This window comes from Scyliorhinus torazame, chromosome 15, assembly GCF_047496885.1.
Source record: "Scyliorhinus torazame isolate Kashiwa2021f chromosome 15, sScyTor2.1, whole genome shotgun sequence".
Taxonomy (NCBI): Eukaryota; Metazoa; Chordata; class Chondrichthyes; order Carcharhiniformes; family Scyliorhinidae; genus Scyliorhinus; species Scyliorhinus torazame.
The window spans coordinates 23734897-23748266 of record NC_092721.1 but is presented as its reverse complement, the minus strand read 5'-3'; the positions used below and the strand labels follow the sequence as shown (position 1 = coordinate 23748266).

General features: G+C 42.8%; 1 protein-coding gene across 19 annotated transcripts in view; it reads left to right on the top strand.

Moving 5' to 3' along the window:
* mycbp2 (MYC binding protein 2) overlaps nt 1-13370 on the top strand; it is a 224287-nt gene that overhangs the window by 100862 nt on the left and 110055 nt on the right. For all 19 annotated transcript variants that reach the window (XM_072476174.1, XM_072476181.1, XM_072476189.1 and 16 more), the window contains 7 exons: nt 2638-2810; nt 4932-5057; nt 5168-5295; nt 6758-6849; nt 12019-12153; nt 12795-12878; nt 13010-13106. In XM_072476174.1, coding sequence (XP_072332275.1) covers nt 2638-2810; nt 4932-5057; nt 5168-5295; nt 6758-6849; nt 12019-12153; nt 12795-12878; nt 13010-13106 — 835 coding nt within the window. The remainder of the gene's footprint in view (nt 1-2637; nt 2811-4931; nt 5058-5167; nt 5296-6757; nt 6850-12018; nt 12154-12794; nt 12879-13009; nt 13107-13370) is intronic.

Below are 13370 nucleotides of genomic sequence, written 5' to 3'. Positions count from 1 at the left end.
CTGAATTGAATGCAGCATTGGAAACTTGAGGGCTCAAATGTATTGGTCTTCCTCCTGACATATTTTCCATCTGGTGCTAGAGCATACCTCTCCTTTCAGAGGCTGCATTTGCAGCATAAACAAAGCCATAAGAAGGCGGTGTTTCTTGTGTCTCTGCTGCCCAATTACTCCTCACCTTTGCAGCTGGGACCTGTTTCGCTCCTCCTGTCTCACCAGCCTAAGTGAGGAAGGTTGGGCGAGACAGTGGCTTTGGAATTACAACAAGGGTAAGTTCATCCAGAGTGGCAATCCGACAGGGATTGCCACTCTGAGGAAGTTACGGGCCATTATTATTTTCCACCATTTTGGGGATTTTAAGACAACTCCGTGTTCTGTAGAAGTTACACGGACCCGAACCTTAACCCTGTTTCTCTCCACAAATGCTGCCAGACCTGCTGAACTTTTCCAACATTTTCTGTTTTTATTTAACTGCATATTTGTGTTAACTTGCAGATATCTGAAATGTGGGCATTTTAAGAGCATGATTTAGTTTACCTTTTTGTTTACCCTTGGGGAATTTCAGAGGTCCCAGTGCTTTACCCCCTCATTAACTTGCTGCTATATTTACAGAATCTTGTATTTTAAAGATTGTTTTCTACCATTGCTTGCAACAATATACACTGGAAACCAAAATGTTGAACTTGCCCATGAGGTTCCTGTTTTCGGTTCTATTGAATCTGAATAGAACAAAGAAAAAGAAAAGTACAGCGCAGGAACAGGACTTTCAGCCCTCCCAAGCCTGCACTGACCATGCTGCTCGTCTGAACTAAAAGTCCCTTTCCAACTGGGGACCATATCCCTCTTTTCCCATCCTGTTCACGTATTTGTCAAGACGCCCCTTAAAAGTCACTATCGTATTTGCTTCCACTATCTCCCCCTGCAGCGAGTTCCAAGCTCCCATCACCCTCTGTGTAAAAAAAACTTGCTTTGTGCATCTCCTTTAAACCTTACACCTTAAACTATGCCCCCCTAGTAACTGACTCTTTCACCCTGGGAAACAGCTTCTGACTATCCATTCTGTCCTTGCCCCTCATAATCTTGTAGACTTCTATCAGGTCGCCCCTCAACCTCCGTCGTTCCAGTGAGAACAAACCAAGTTTCTCCAACCTCACCTCATATCTAGATATTGTAGTACAGAGTGAAAATCATGATGGACAATTAAATTATATGTTTATATACAGGTATTGAGCTACAAAAAGTCAGTGCAGTTGTAAAAATGAGTTAATTTGCTTGCCACCATATACCTGTAGGACAAATACAATAGAGTGACAGTTTCCATTGTTCAAGCTTCAGAGTGATTCTGTAATATTATAAAAGTTAGTTTGATCTTTTTGATTAAGGTTTTACAGTGTAATTCACACCCCTTGAACAGTGCGGATTGGGTCTAGTCTCGCAGCCTGCATAATTCATATGTGTGATTTTTCTCCTTTCTTTTGCATGAGCCTTTTGATGTATTAAATCTATAGTTGTAACACATTGACACCTTCTCCAGCCCAGTAGGGGAAAAAGAAACTTGACTTAGAATTGGATCAATGTCTGGAACAACTTCAAAACTTTCTAGAGACATTGTATCGCCAGAGAAGTGCACCTGCTATGCTGTCATAACTGTGCTTGTGCTAATTTGAGGCTCTTTTGCAGCTGTAGAGTCCTGAAGTTTCATTTCCGACCACATTAAAGGTGATTTTTTTTCCATTTCCCTGCAGTCTATAATTAAATTGGCTGAAAAACCTCGATTTTAACAAGTGCAGAGAAAACAGAACTAAACACACTGTTAAGTGGTTGTGTGAGGTTAGCATTATTGTGGCCCAGTGAGAATAAGATTTGATGCCACAATTTAATGAGGGGGTAAAGCACTGGGACCTCTGAAATTCCCCAGGGTAAACAAAATTTGGGATCCCATTATCATCCCGTGATTCCATTTGAGGCTTTTATTTCCTTATTTCAGTGGACTAGATGGAGGCTGTTATCTCCATCTTCAGGACCGATGTTGAGATGATCATCCCAATTTTATGGAGTCCTTAATTTGTTTTTCCTTCAAAAAATGATCGGTGTGCAGCAGATTTATTAGCAGATTTTTCAAGTGCATGAAACAAATTCCACTGTCGACGACCCTTTTCAGTTGCATTTCAAATGCCCAATGGACAAATCCCTAAATTTATGAAAGATGTCCGAATGCTGCTGGCTCATGCATGAAATGCTAATCCTGTAGTCAAGATAGTTACATAGGAATTAGGAGCAGAAGCTGACAGTTCAGCCCTTTGAGCCTGCTTCGCCATTCAATCAGATCATGGCTGATCTCATAGTTGAACACAATCTCGCTCAAGAAGCTGTGGATATCGAGTTATTATAAATTTCAACTACTCATTTTGTTTGGTAAGGATGTTGAAGGACATGTAACAACGGTGAGTACTGATCAACTAATCTAATTGAATGATGAGCAGGCTTCAACAGCTGAATGGCCTGTTCTTAAGAATAACGCTAATTAGAGGAGAAATGAGGCATGTTGTACGGAGCAAAATTTGAGTTACATTTAGTCTTCAAATTCACGTGGCAACAATCTTTAAAAATGTCAACAGGCTCTTCTCTTTCTCTCCAAAGGTTCATACCAGGTGTGAAAGAAGTTTGGTGTTACAATGCAGTTACAGCAGATGCCAGGCTTCCTGCCGCGTCAGATATGCAGAGCAGATGTAGTATCCTGAGCCCGGAACTTGCTCTACCAACCGGATCCAAAGCAAATACCACCAGGTCTCATGGGGCTTTGCACATTCTAGGTATGGATTCTTGGATAATCATACGTACACACATATGCAATGAGATGTATTCATTCAAAAGTTTTTGCCAAATTATTCTCATGCTTAAGCACCAATGAGGTTGTTGGACATGTTTTATGCAGCCTGATGTGTCATGCATTAATATCAAAAATGTAATCTGAAGTGTGCGATTAATGTAATAAGCTTGCTGAGATTATATGGAAAATTACCAGCACACACAAGCCCTGCAGTGTAGAAGGAGGCCAATAGGCCCATCGAGTCTGCACCGACACTCTGAAAGAGCACCCTAACATAGGCCCAATCCCCCACCCTATCCTTGTAACCCCACCTAAGGACAATTTAGCATATTCAATCCACCTAAACTGCACATCCTTGGACTGTGGGAGGGAACCCAAGCAGGCACAGGAAGAATGTGCAAACTCCACACACTCGTCCAAGGTTGGAATCAAACCCGGGTCCCTTGGCGCTGTGAAGCAGCAGTGCTAACCAGTATGCCACCATGCCGCCACATTTATTGAATCTTCTCGTCAGACTTGCAGCAGCCATTTTAGAAAGATGCTGAGTCTTAAAATGGCATTCTTTTTGGGAGTTTCATGGGATTGACTTTTAATTTAACCAAATTTTTCCCACTTCTTTTGAAGACATTGGCTTGCTTTGGAATGCCGTTGGAGGCAATAATTGTTCCTTGTCCAAGTGACCATTCTTCAGGTCTCATTCTTGGTCCATGCTTCATTTAAAATCATCCCCTCACCGTCTGTGTTATTTACAAGCAAAGGGTCAAAATCCTCAAATATGAAGGCAATGTAGCTTCCTTTCCTACCATCAGTACAAAACATGCAATATTTTATTACTGCCTGTATGACTTCAAATCCTGAATGATTTATAGTTTCAATTGCTTCAAAATCAAGGCCATTCTCTTCAGTTTCTGCCAATGCTGATGTATCTTTACTCTGGACTTGTATCATGTTACTCGGGTTATTCCTTCAGTATCATATTGTACCTTGAGCTCCCTTCCCATAGTGGGTTTCCTGTGAAGAATACTACCTGTTCCATTTATATTCGCAAACTCCTGAATGGGTCTAACACTGCCACTTTCGGTCCTGAAAAGTGTCCAACCTACCTCAGATTACTATGAAAGGGTAAGGTACCTCAAAACTTTGAACAACAGGTGAAGCTAAGCCTTTTACTGCTGTGTAGTAACAACAAACGTGGTGTTGGCCACTAACCGGATGCTGCTGCCAAGCCAATTATGTTCTGCCTCTCCTACAAATGAGAAATATGATAAATGAATTTCAGTAACAGTATAATGGTAGTTATGTAGGCCATACGTTGGAAAGACTGGCAGATCATATCAAACAGCTTGTCCCTTCGGCTGTTTGCAACAGGTAAGATATTGACTACCCAACCAGCCCGCACTTGCGAAACTTAAAACAGTATCCAACATGAGATATGATTGTGCGACTGGGCAACAATTGTGCAATTGGGCAACATTTGCTAAACCATGCTGAGCGTGTTAAGAGCTATGCTGACAACCAATTTAAGACTGTCGGTCGGGCTCGCAGTGTGGCACATTTGCCAGTACTGGAGGTTACATATATTAATACACAGAGCCCTCCTTTTTGCAGACAGAAAGAACATGTGCACACATTGTACCGTTTCAACTGAACAAATAAGGCGACGCCATTCTCTGGTTCATTCCCTATGTCAATTACAACCTGCTTGGTTGTAATTTAAACAAAGCTTTGGCAGTTAACTGTCAGTCATCAGTTAACTGGTGCATTCTCCATGGCGACGCCTCTATTAATCAGACCAAACAACTATTTTGCATGCCAGAGCTGAATGATGCTGACTATTTCCACATTTCACTTGAAATAGATTTTCATTCAGTGAAAATATGTGAGGATTCAGTTTACTAAAGTGCCATAGCTTATGGTTACTTAATTTAGAAATGTTATGAATGAATGTGTTCTACTTGTCCATTGTTGTGTGGAGGAAGTGAAAATATCATAAAACTCTGGTTATGTACCGTCTGGACTAAACACTGCAGTCAAATTTTGAGTGAATGTAAAATGTGAAGTGTTTGGATTTTCCTGAATAATTCTTTTCAAATATTAAAAACAGGTTGTTTGGATACATTGGCTGTTATGCAGGATCTGAAAATGGGGGTCACTAATACAGAGGAGGAGATCCAAGCAGTTACTAAAGTATATTCCAAAGAAGACTACAGTGTGGTTAATAGGTTTGAAAGTAAGTTTTTATATATATATATATTTTTAAAATACCTTATTTTGTTAAATTGTTTTAGTTTTGAGAAGTAATTTGTATTAACTATATTTATATCTGCTGTTAATGTTTAGGCCATGGAGGTGGATGGGGGTATTCTGCTCATTCTGTGGAAGCCATCCGCTTTTGTGCCGACGCAGATATATTACTTGGAGGTCTTGGTCTGTTTGGTGGCAGAGGTGAATACACAGCAAAAATAAAGGTGAATTAACCAGCAAAGAAAATAATAAAAAATCATATTTCTGTGTAGCAGACACAAGTCAAGAACGTGAAGGTATACTTTCCACTTGACTGGATGAGTGCAGCTCCCAATAACACTCAAAAAGCTCAACACCATCCAGAACAAAGTTGCCAGCCTTAAATATTCATTTCCTGCACCACTGGTAAACAGTGGCGGACACGTGTACCATCTACAGGATGTACTGCTGCTCCTTTGACATCACCTTCGACCTCCATTTGCTAGAAGGACATGGGCAACTGATACATGGAAACGCCACCATCCCTCCAAGTCGCACACCAACCTAATTTGGAACTGTAATGCTGTTCCTTTACTATTATTGGGTCAAAATCCTGGAACTCGCTCCCTAATGACATTATGGATGTGCCTATACCGCGTGGACTGCAGTGGTTCATTTTTTTAAAAATTCATTCATGGGATGTGGGCATCGCTGGTTAAACCAGCCCCAGTTGCCCTTCAGAAGGTGGTGGTGAGTTGCCTTAATACACTGCAGTCGTCGAGGTGTAGTACACCCACTGTGCTGTTAGAGAGGGAGTTCCAGGATGTTGCCCCAGTGACTGTGAAGGAACGCTGATATTCCCAAGTCAAATTGGAGTGACTTGGAGGGGAACCTCCAAGTGGTGGAGTTCCCAGGTATCTGCTGCTCTTGCCCTTCTAGATAGTAGTGGTCGTGGGGTTGGGAGATGCTGTCTAAGGAAGCCTGGCGAGTTCCTGCAGTGCAACTTGTAGATGGTTGCCACTGTTCGTCGGTGGTGGAGGGTTTGAATGTTTGTGCAAGGGGGAGCAATCGCTTTGTCCTGGATGTTGTCAATCATCTTGAGTGTTGTTGGAGCTGCACTCATCCAGACAAGTGGAGAGTATTCCATTACAATCATGACCTTGTGCCTTGTAGATGCTGGACAGGCTTTGGGGGCTCAGGATGTGAGTAACTCGCCGTCGGATTCCTAGTCTTTGTCTGCCCTGGTAGCCACAATATTAAAATGAATGTTCAGTTTCTGACCAGTGGTAACCCCCAGGACGTTGATTTAGAGATGTTGATTTAAATGCTGCCTTTGTCGGTGGAACTCGCAACCCGTGAACAAACAACAATAAATAAATGCAGTTCAAGTATATTCTTTATGCCAGAAGCAGTAGACCTACATTCTGATTAAAAGGATAGCAGCTTTACTAAATTTTGGCATAGAGTGATAGTGCTGGATTAGTACAAATTTAGTACAAATATAGTGCAACAGAAGGCACCCTTTTAAATCTTCCTTGGATAGTTTGGATTTTATTGCGTCAACTAAGGAAGTAGGAGAAAAAATTGGAAGTAATTATGGTCTGTTCAAACATGTCACATAGAAGCCGCAACAATGTTTTTTTAATGGCATTCACCAGCCTAAACTGAAAATATAAAGTATTGAAACTGTTTTTTTTCTTAAACCAGTTGTTTGAGCTGGGACCTGATGGAGGAGATCATGAAACTGATGGTGACCTGCTGGCAGAAACTGATGTACTGGCATACGACTGTGCTGCAAGGTGCATGTTAATCTATACCTGCTGAATTTTTAATTCATCAAACTAGTTTAATAACTACTGGCGTAATGTCCTTGAATTATTTGAAATAGCAAGAGCGGACTAGTTACTACTAAGTCTCTTGCAGTTAATCTTGAACCTTATCCCTTGATTCCTCAATGCCTGGAAACTTTCTATCTGCTCTGCCCAATCGCTTCATAATAAACACTTCTTTGCAATCATTTGTTAATCTCCACAGTTCTGGTGTCTTCAGAACCAGAATCCCCAAATCCTTATGCTCTTTGTCTGCTTCCCCAATTCAACATATAATTGTTCATTTATTTTACCAGAATGTATCACCTCCTGTTTATTGATGCTGAATTGTATATTTTTACACTGCATTCTCTCTCAAATTTCAGTTGATAAAGAGCCCATTGCGTCTGTTCCCACTGAGCGCCTTGTGTCCAGCAAATTGGACCTCGTGATCCTTTTGAATAATGTCCCAACCAAATGTATCTTCCTATTCCTCGTTCGTCTGACTATAGATTAGCCCATGCCCCATTTCAAGACATTATGATCTTAGTTGATGGTACAACTGGACAGGAAGATCCCAGAATGAATCCATGGCTCAAAAGACCAGGGGCCGGATTCTGCGACTAAGTGTTGACGCCAACGGAGAATCCGTGTGCTTCCACAACAGGAAAATCAGTGCCACACCTGCACCAATTCCACTACCGGTGAGGGGGTAGTACCGGCGCTGCGTGGAACACCATTGGATCCCATGAAAAACGGTGCGGGATTCGCCGGGTCCATGATGGATACTTGCAGGGCTGTCAAGCTGCAGCCGTGCTTAAATATACACACACACACTTTTTAAAAATAAATTTTTAAAAATTGGGTTTTTGAATAAAGTATATTTACCGTTATGTACACAAAATAGAATACATATCACATAGAAGAGAAGGGGGCACGCACAAAAAATAAAACAAACAACAACAAAAAAAGTTAGAATAAAAAATGTGGTAGGGTATTATGTGCAAGCTCAACAACAGCAGCTCTGTACAATTGGCAGTATTGTTTTTAGCACATAAGTAGGCACCTGTTTGTGTGTGTGGGGGGGGGGGGGGGGGGGGGCGGGGGTACATATTTGGGCGCCGGGGAAACAAATACAGAACAATTACAGAGGGCAATACGCGAATGGATCTGGTGGTGTTGTCGCTTGCTTCTCTCGGACGGTTTCCGCTGCCGTTGTCGTCACGTGATCACCTCCGCTTCAGCCGTTCGTTCCGTCTTTCGCCGGAATTTTCCTTGTTCTCTGCTCCTGTAGATGCCAAGTTTGTTATTGTTTCCCGTGCCCTCCTTCCTGCTGTCATTCCCTTGCGCCCCCCACCCCCCCCAACCTTACTGGTTCTCCTCTATTGTTCCCTTCCACCCCCTCCCCTCCCCATCTCCTGTGCTTCGCCTTTCTTTTCTCTAAGGTTTAGCTGCTATCCCCCCACTCCCCGGTCTATCCCTCCCTCCCCCGCCTCGGCTACTATTCCCTGATTCTCGCTACCTGGCTATTCCTCTGCTTGTTCGTTGGCCACAAACAGGTTCCGGAACAATTGGGTGAATGGCTCCCATATTCTGTGGAAGCCGTCGTCTGACCCTCGGATGGTAAATTTGATTTTCTCCATTTGGAGAGATTCTGAGAGGTCGGACAGCCAGTCTGCAGCTTTGGGTGGTGCTGCTGACTGCCAGCCGAACAGGATTCTACGGTGGGCGATCAGGGAGGCAAAGGTAAGGGTGTCCGCCCTCCTCCCCAGGAATAGATCTGGCTGGTGTGATACCCCAAAGACCGGCACTTTCGGGCATGGCTCCACCCTCATCCCCACCACTTTGGACATTGCCTCGAAGAATGCCGTCCAGTACTCCGCAAGGTTGGGGCAAGACCAGAACATGTGGGCGTGGTTGGCTGGGCCTTCTTGGCACCGTTCACATCTATCCTCCACCTCCGGGAAGAACCTATTCATATGAGTTCTTGTTAAGTGGGCTCTATGTACCTCTTTTAGTTGCGCCAGGCTGAGCCTTGCCCACACACACGCTTACCGAAACCGAAAAGATGGGACAGGTTCTGTTGGAACAACCCAGGGCACCACGTTTAAAGCGGGTTGTCAGTGGCATTCGCAGCCACATGGCTGCCTTGCCGGCTGCAGTAATGGTGTTGCGTACCTGTCCAACCCGACCCCACAGCCCACCTCTTGGCCACTCCACACTACCCCCCCGCCGACCAGCGGCACGAAGTATGACGGTGCTGGACACTCTGTACACCGTCTCTCTCAGCAGCCACCACGCCAGGTTCACGATGTTTGAAAGCACACTGTACCGTGCTGTCGGGAGCCCGGCCCATCAGAGGCGATGAATCGCGGGTGGGTTCGCTAATGATATGCAAGCGGCATGCATTCAATTGACGCTGTTTTCGAGGTGACGGAGCGTCGCGATTCGGTGCCAAACTGTCACCTGTTGCGATTTTGGCGTCGGCCGCTATTGTCCGCCCGATCGCACACCCCGATTTCGCCATCGGCTAACGGAGAATCCCGCCACATAACTATTATTTGTTTTATAAAACATGGAGGAACAGAGTCACAGGACCGCAAATTAATTTTAACAAGAAGCACAAAGTACATTGTAATCTACAATGGTCTCATTAACACCCAGTCCCTTTTAACCTCACAGGAGGACTGTGAGAAAATGCACTCTCTACCCTGAACCCAAAGTGAATGTTTGTAGATATCTCCTCAGAATTCCTATCCCCCCCACCCCCCCCAGATGAAATGTCATGTGCGGATTTCCAAACTTCACTCCCAAACACAATCTTTAAAATCTTCTCTCATAATTGTGATTTCCCTTGGCAGTTTGCATTCTGAAATCCACACCAGGTTTTCCAAATGTAACTTTTAAACCAAATTTCTACTCTGCTTTTAACAGTAAATCCAGTCTAGGATTTTACACCAATCACTTTAGGATTTCTTTGCCTTGATTGCTGTGAACATTGCTCACAATTATTTTAACTCGCTATTCCCAGACTTGGGTCTCTGTTCTCTTAACTTCAGGTGTCTTAAGAGTTCTTTCTGTCATAATTCCCTGGTTGTCTGGATTGTAACTTGTACTTTAGGAAGTCTGCCTCTTTGCAGCTCCCGTCCTGTCTAGTCTTCCTTGTAGGATTGAGATGTTCACTCCATGATGTCCAGTTGCCAACTGCAATCAAATTAACTCCACTAAAACATAAAAGCTTCTCTACCTTAGAAGACCCCAGTTGCTAACCAATGGCCACATACCACCGCTGGCCTATTTATTCTTCATGCCATAGCCCTCATTAAGCACAATAGAAACACAGTTGGAACTTACCCAATCCTCACACATACAAACACCTATGTCCAGCGTGAATCTAACTAGGTTTTACCCTTCCAGACATTGAAACATTAAATTAAACACACTTAAAACTTTACCACACTTAATACTATACCTTATTTCTAATGTTTACCAAAACAAATATAATTCCCTGAAAACTATCTTTGTTTTCCTAGCAGCACCAACAGGAGTTGATATTTCACCCACACTATGTGCTGTCTCAGAAGCAGTTCTTACCATGGTGTTTCAATCCCTGACACTGGGCATTTCTTTGACCAATTACAAGTTACAGAGGGACATAGATAAGCTGCAGCGCTGGGCTGAAAGGTGGCAAATGGAGTTCAATGCAGAAAAGTGTGAGGTGATTCATTTTGGAAGGAATAACAGGAAGCCAGAGTAATGGTAAGATTCTTGGCAGTGTGGATGAGCAGAGAGATCTCGTTGTCCATGTACATAGATCTCTGAAAGTTGCCACTCAGGTTGAGAGGGTTGTTAAGAAGGCGTGCGGTGTGTTAGCTTTTATTGGTAGAGGGATTGGGTTTCGGAGCCATGAGGTCATGTTGCAGCTGTACAAAACTCTGGTCCTGCCGCATTTGGAGTATTGCGTGCAATTCTGGTCTCCGCATTATAGGAAGGATGTGGAACATTGGAAAGGGTGCAGAGGAGATTTACCAGAATGTTGCCTGGTATGGAGGGAAGATCTTATGAGGAAAGGCTGAGGGACTTGAGGCTGTTTTCGTTAGAGAGAAGAAGGTTAAGAGGTGACTTAATTGAGGCATACAAGATGATCAGAGGATTGGATAGGGTGGACAGTGAGAGCCTTTTTCCTCGGATGATGATGTCTAGCACGAGGGGACATAGCTTTAAATTGAGGGGTGATAGATATAGGACAGATGTCAGAGGTAGGTTCATTACTCAGAGAGTAGTAAGGGCGTGGAATGCCCTTCCTGCAACAGTAGTGGACTCGCCAACACTAAGGGCATTCAAATGATCATTGGATAGACATATGGATGATAAGGGAATAGTGTAGATGGGCTTTAGAGTGGCTTCACAGGTCGGCGCAACATCGAGGGCCGAAGGGCCTGTACTGCGCTGTAATGTTCTATGTTCTATATTTTCCTTTTTCTTTCCACCTTTTCTAAATTCCTTTGCTTCTGGCTCACTGTCCACTTCGGTAAATCAAAATAGATTTGCCTTCCTTTATCTGGTAGTGGCTCCTTTAATTCCATTCATAATGCATTACATGTTTAAAAAGCCTTCTTTGTTACCCGAATTACTAGATACTATAAGGTGTGTGGCTGTTCCTGTGGTAACGGTTTCAGAGAGGAGCCAAACCATTGATTTCATAATTGCTTTAGCTATGGATACGACTGTTACTTTTGATAGGAGCAGACCCAAATGAGGGATATTAAGTGTGTTTGTAGAGTTGGCTGGGGGCCTGCATTGAGCTGATTGGATAAGCTCACAAGAGACTTGACTAACTTCCATGTTTGGTAAAACTGCTAAGGAAAGGGCTGTGTAAATTTAAAGAAGTGTTATTCCACAGAACAGCTTAGTGTTCAATTCCGTTTTCCTGCTTCCCAAATTAATGTGTTCTGCTAATTAGTTATGAATATAAAAATGAAAAATCTAAAAAATATGGAAGGAATGAACCACTTCGGTGCAGCATTTTCATTTATCCCCCCCCCCCCCCCACTAACTCTGCTTAACCTGAAAGCTTTGCCAGAGGAGATCAACTAGTTTAACAAGGTAAAGAATATGTTTCATACTGAATTCTGTTCACACGCGCTTCGTCTTTTTCAGAGAGAAATATGCCATGATGTTTGACGAACCTGTGGTGTTGCAGGCTGGCTGGTGGTATGTGGCTTGGGCTAGGGTTTCAGGGCCCAGTAGTGATTGTGGCTCCCACGGCCAGGCCTCGATCACCACCGATGATGGGTAAGATCCTTTGTCCCACTTCTGCTTGTTGGTAAAGATTTTCGTTTTTTGAGAGACATGACTTTGCAGCTTGTGTTCACTCTTCACATTGAGCTCTCCAAATTTCAATATATTGCGGACAGAATGAGAGTTAGACTCCCTCTACTTCAGCACTAAACAGTGTGAATATCTCCATTTTCCATGGTAAGAAGTCTTACAACACCAGGTTAAAGTCCAACAGGTTTGTTTCAAATCACTAGCTTTCGGAGCACTGCTCCTTCCTCACCTGAGGAAGGAGCAGTGCTCCGAAAGCTAGTGATTGGAAACAAACCTGTTGGACTTTAACCTGGTGTTGTAAGACTTCTTACTGTGCTCACCCCAGTCCAACGCCGGCATCGCCACATCATGGCTTCCATTTTCTATGTAAGCCATCTTTTTTGCTGTTTAGTGAGTTAATTTCCAAATGAAAGTAAAGTTGAGACCACTCAAGTTGAAGCCAAGCACACCTTCAACAGAGAGAGGGAAACTTGCATCCTATATAATTTAGGCTGAATCAAATTTGGGCCATAAAGATGAAATAATAGCTTAGTTAATGAATGTGTTGCGGAAGTAGAAAATAAAAGCTGAAGAGAGTGTTTTAAATATACATGTTCTTGTTTCAGAGTTGTTTTCCAATTTAAAAGTTCCAAGAAGTCCAACAATGGGACAGATGTGAATGCAGGACAAATACCACAGTTGCTGTACAGGTTGGTTATTAACAAATCCTTTTTTAAAAAAATCATAATCAGTTGATCGAAGCATACTTCTCATCTTTATTGCAATAATTTGGCTGAATCATTTGCTAGAATTACATTGAATTTAACTTTCTTGGGTGTAGGTTACCATCGAATGATGGAAACTCGGGAAAAGGAAAGCAGCAACCCAGTGAGCCAGTGCATATTTTGAGACGATCTTTCGCAAGGACTGTCTCAGTGGTGAGTGAACAAATTTGAATTTAAAAGTTTCAATTCATTATAAATAAGTGAATAGTTTAGTACATAAGGGAATACTGATCCTTAAGGGATTTCTTAGTCATACAGCAGCTTAGAAATTTCAAGCTGCAGTTTTATTGCTAGAGTGCTTCATGCAGTATTTTTTTGCAGCTGACTAATCAAAATTTCATTATTTCGGGACTATTTGGTTGAAATTGATGGAATAAATAAATCCAAATGGTGTAAAGTTGAGAAAGGTATTGAACT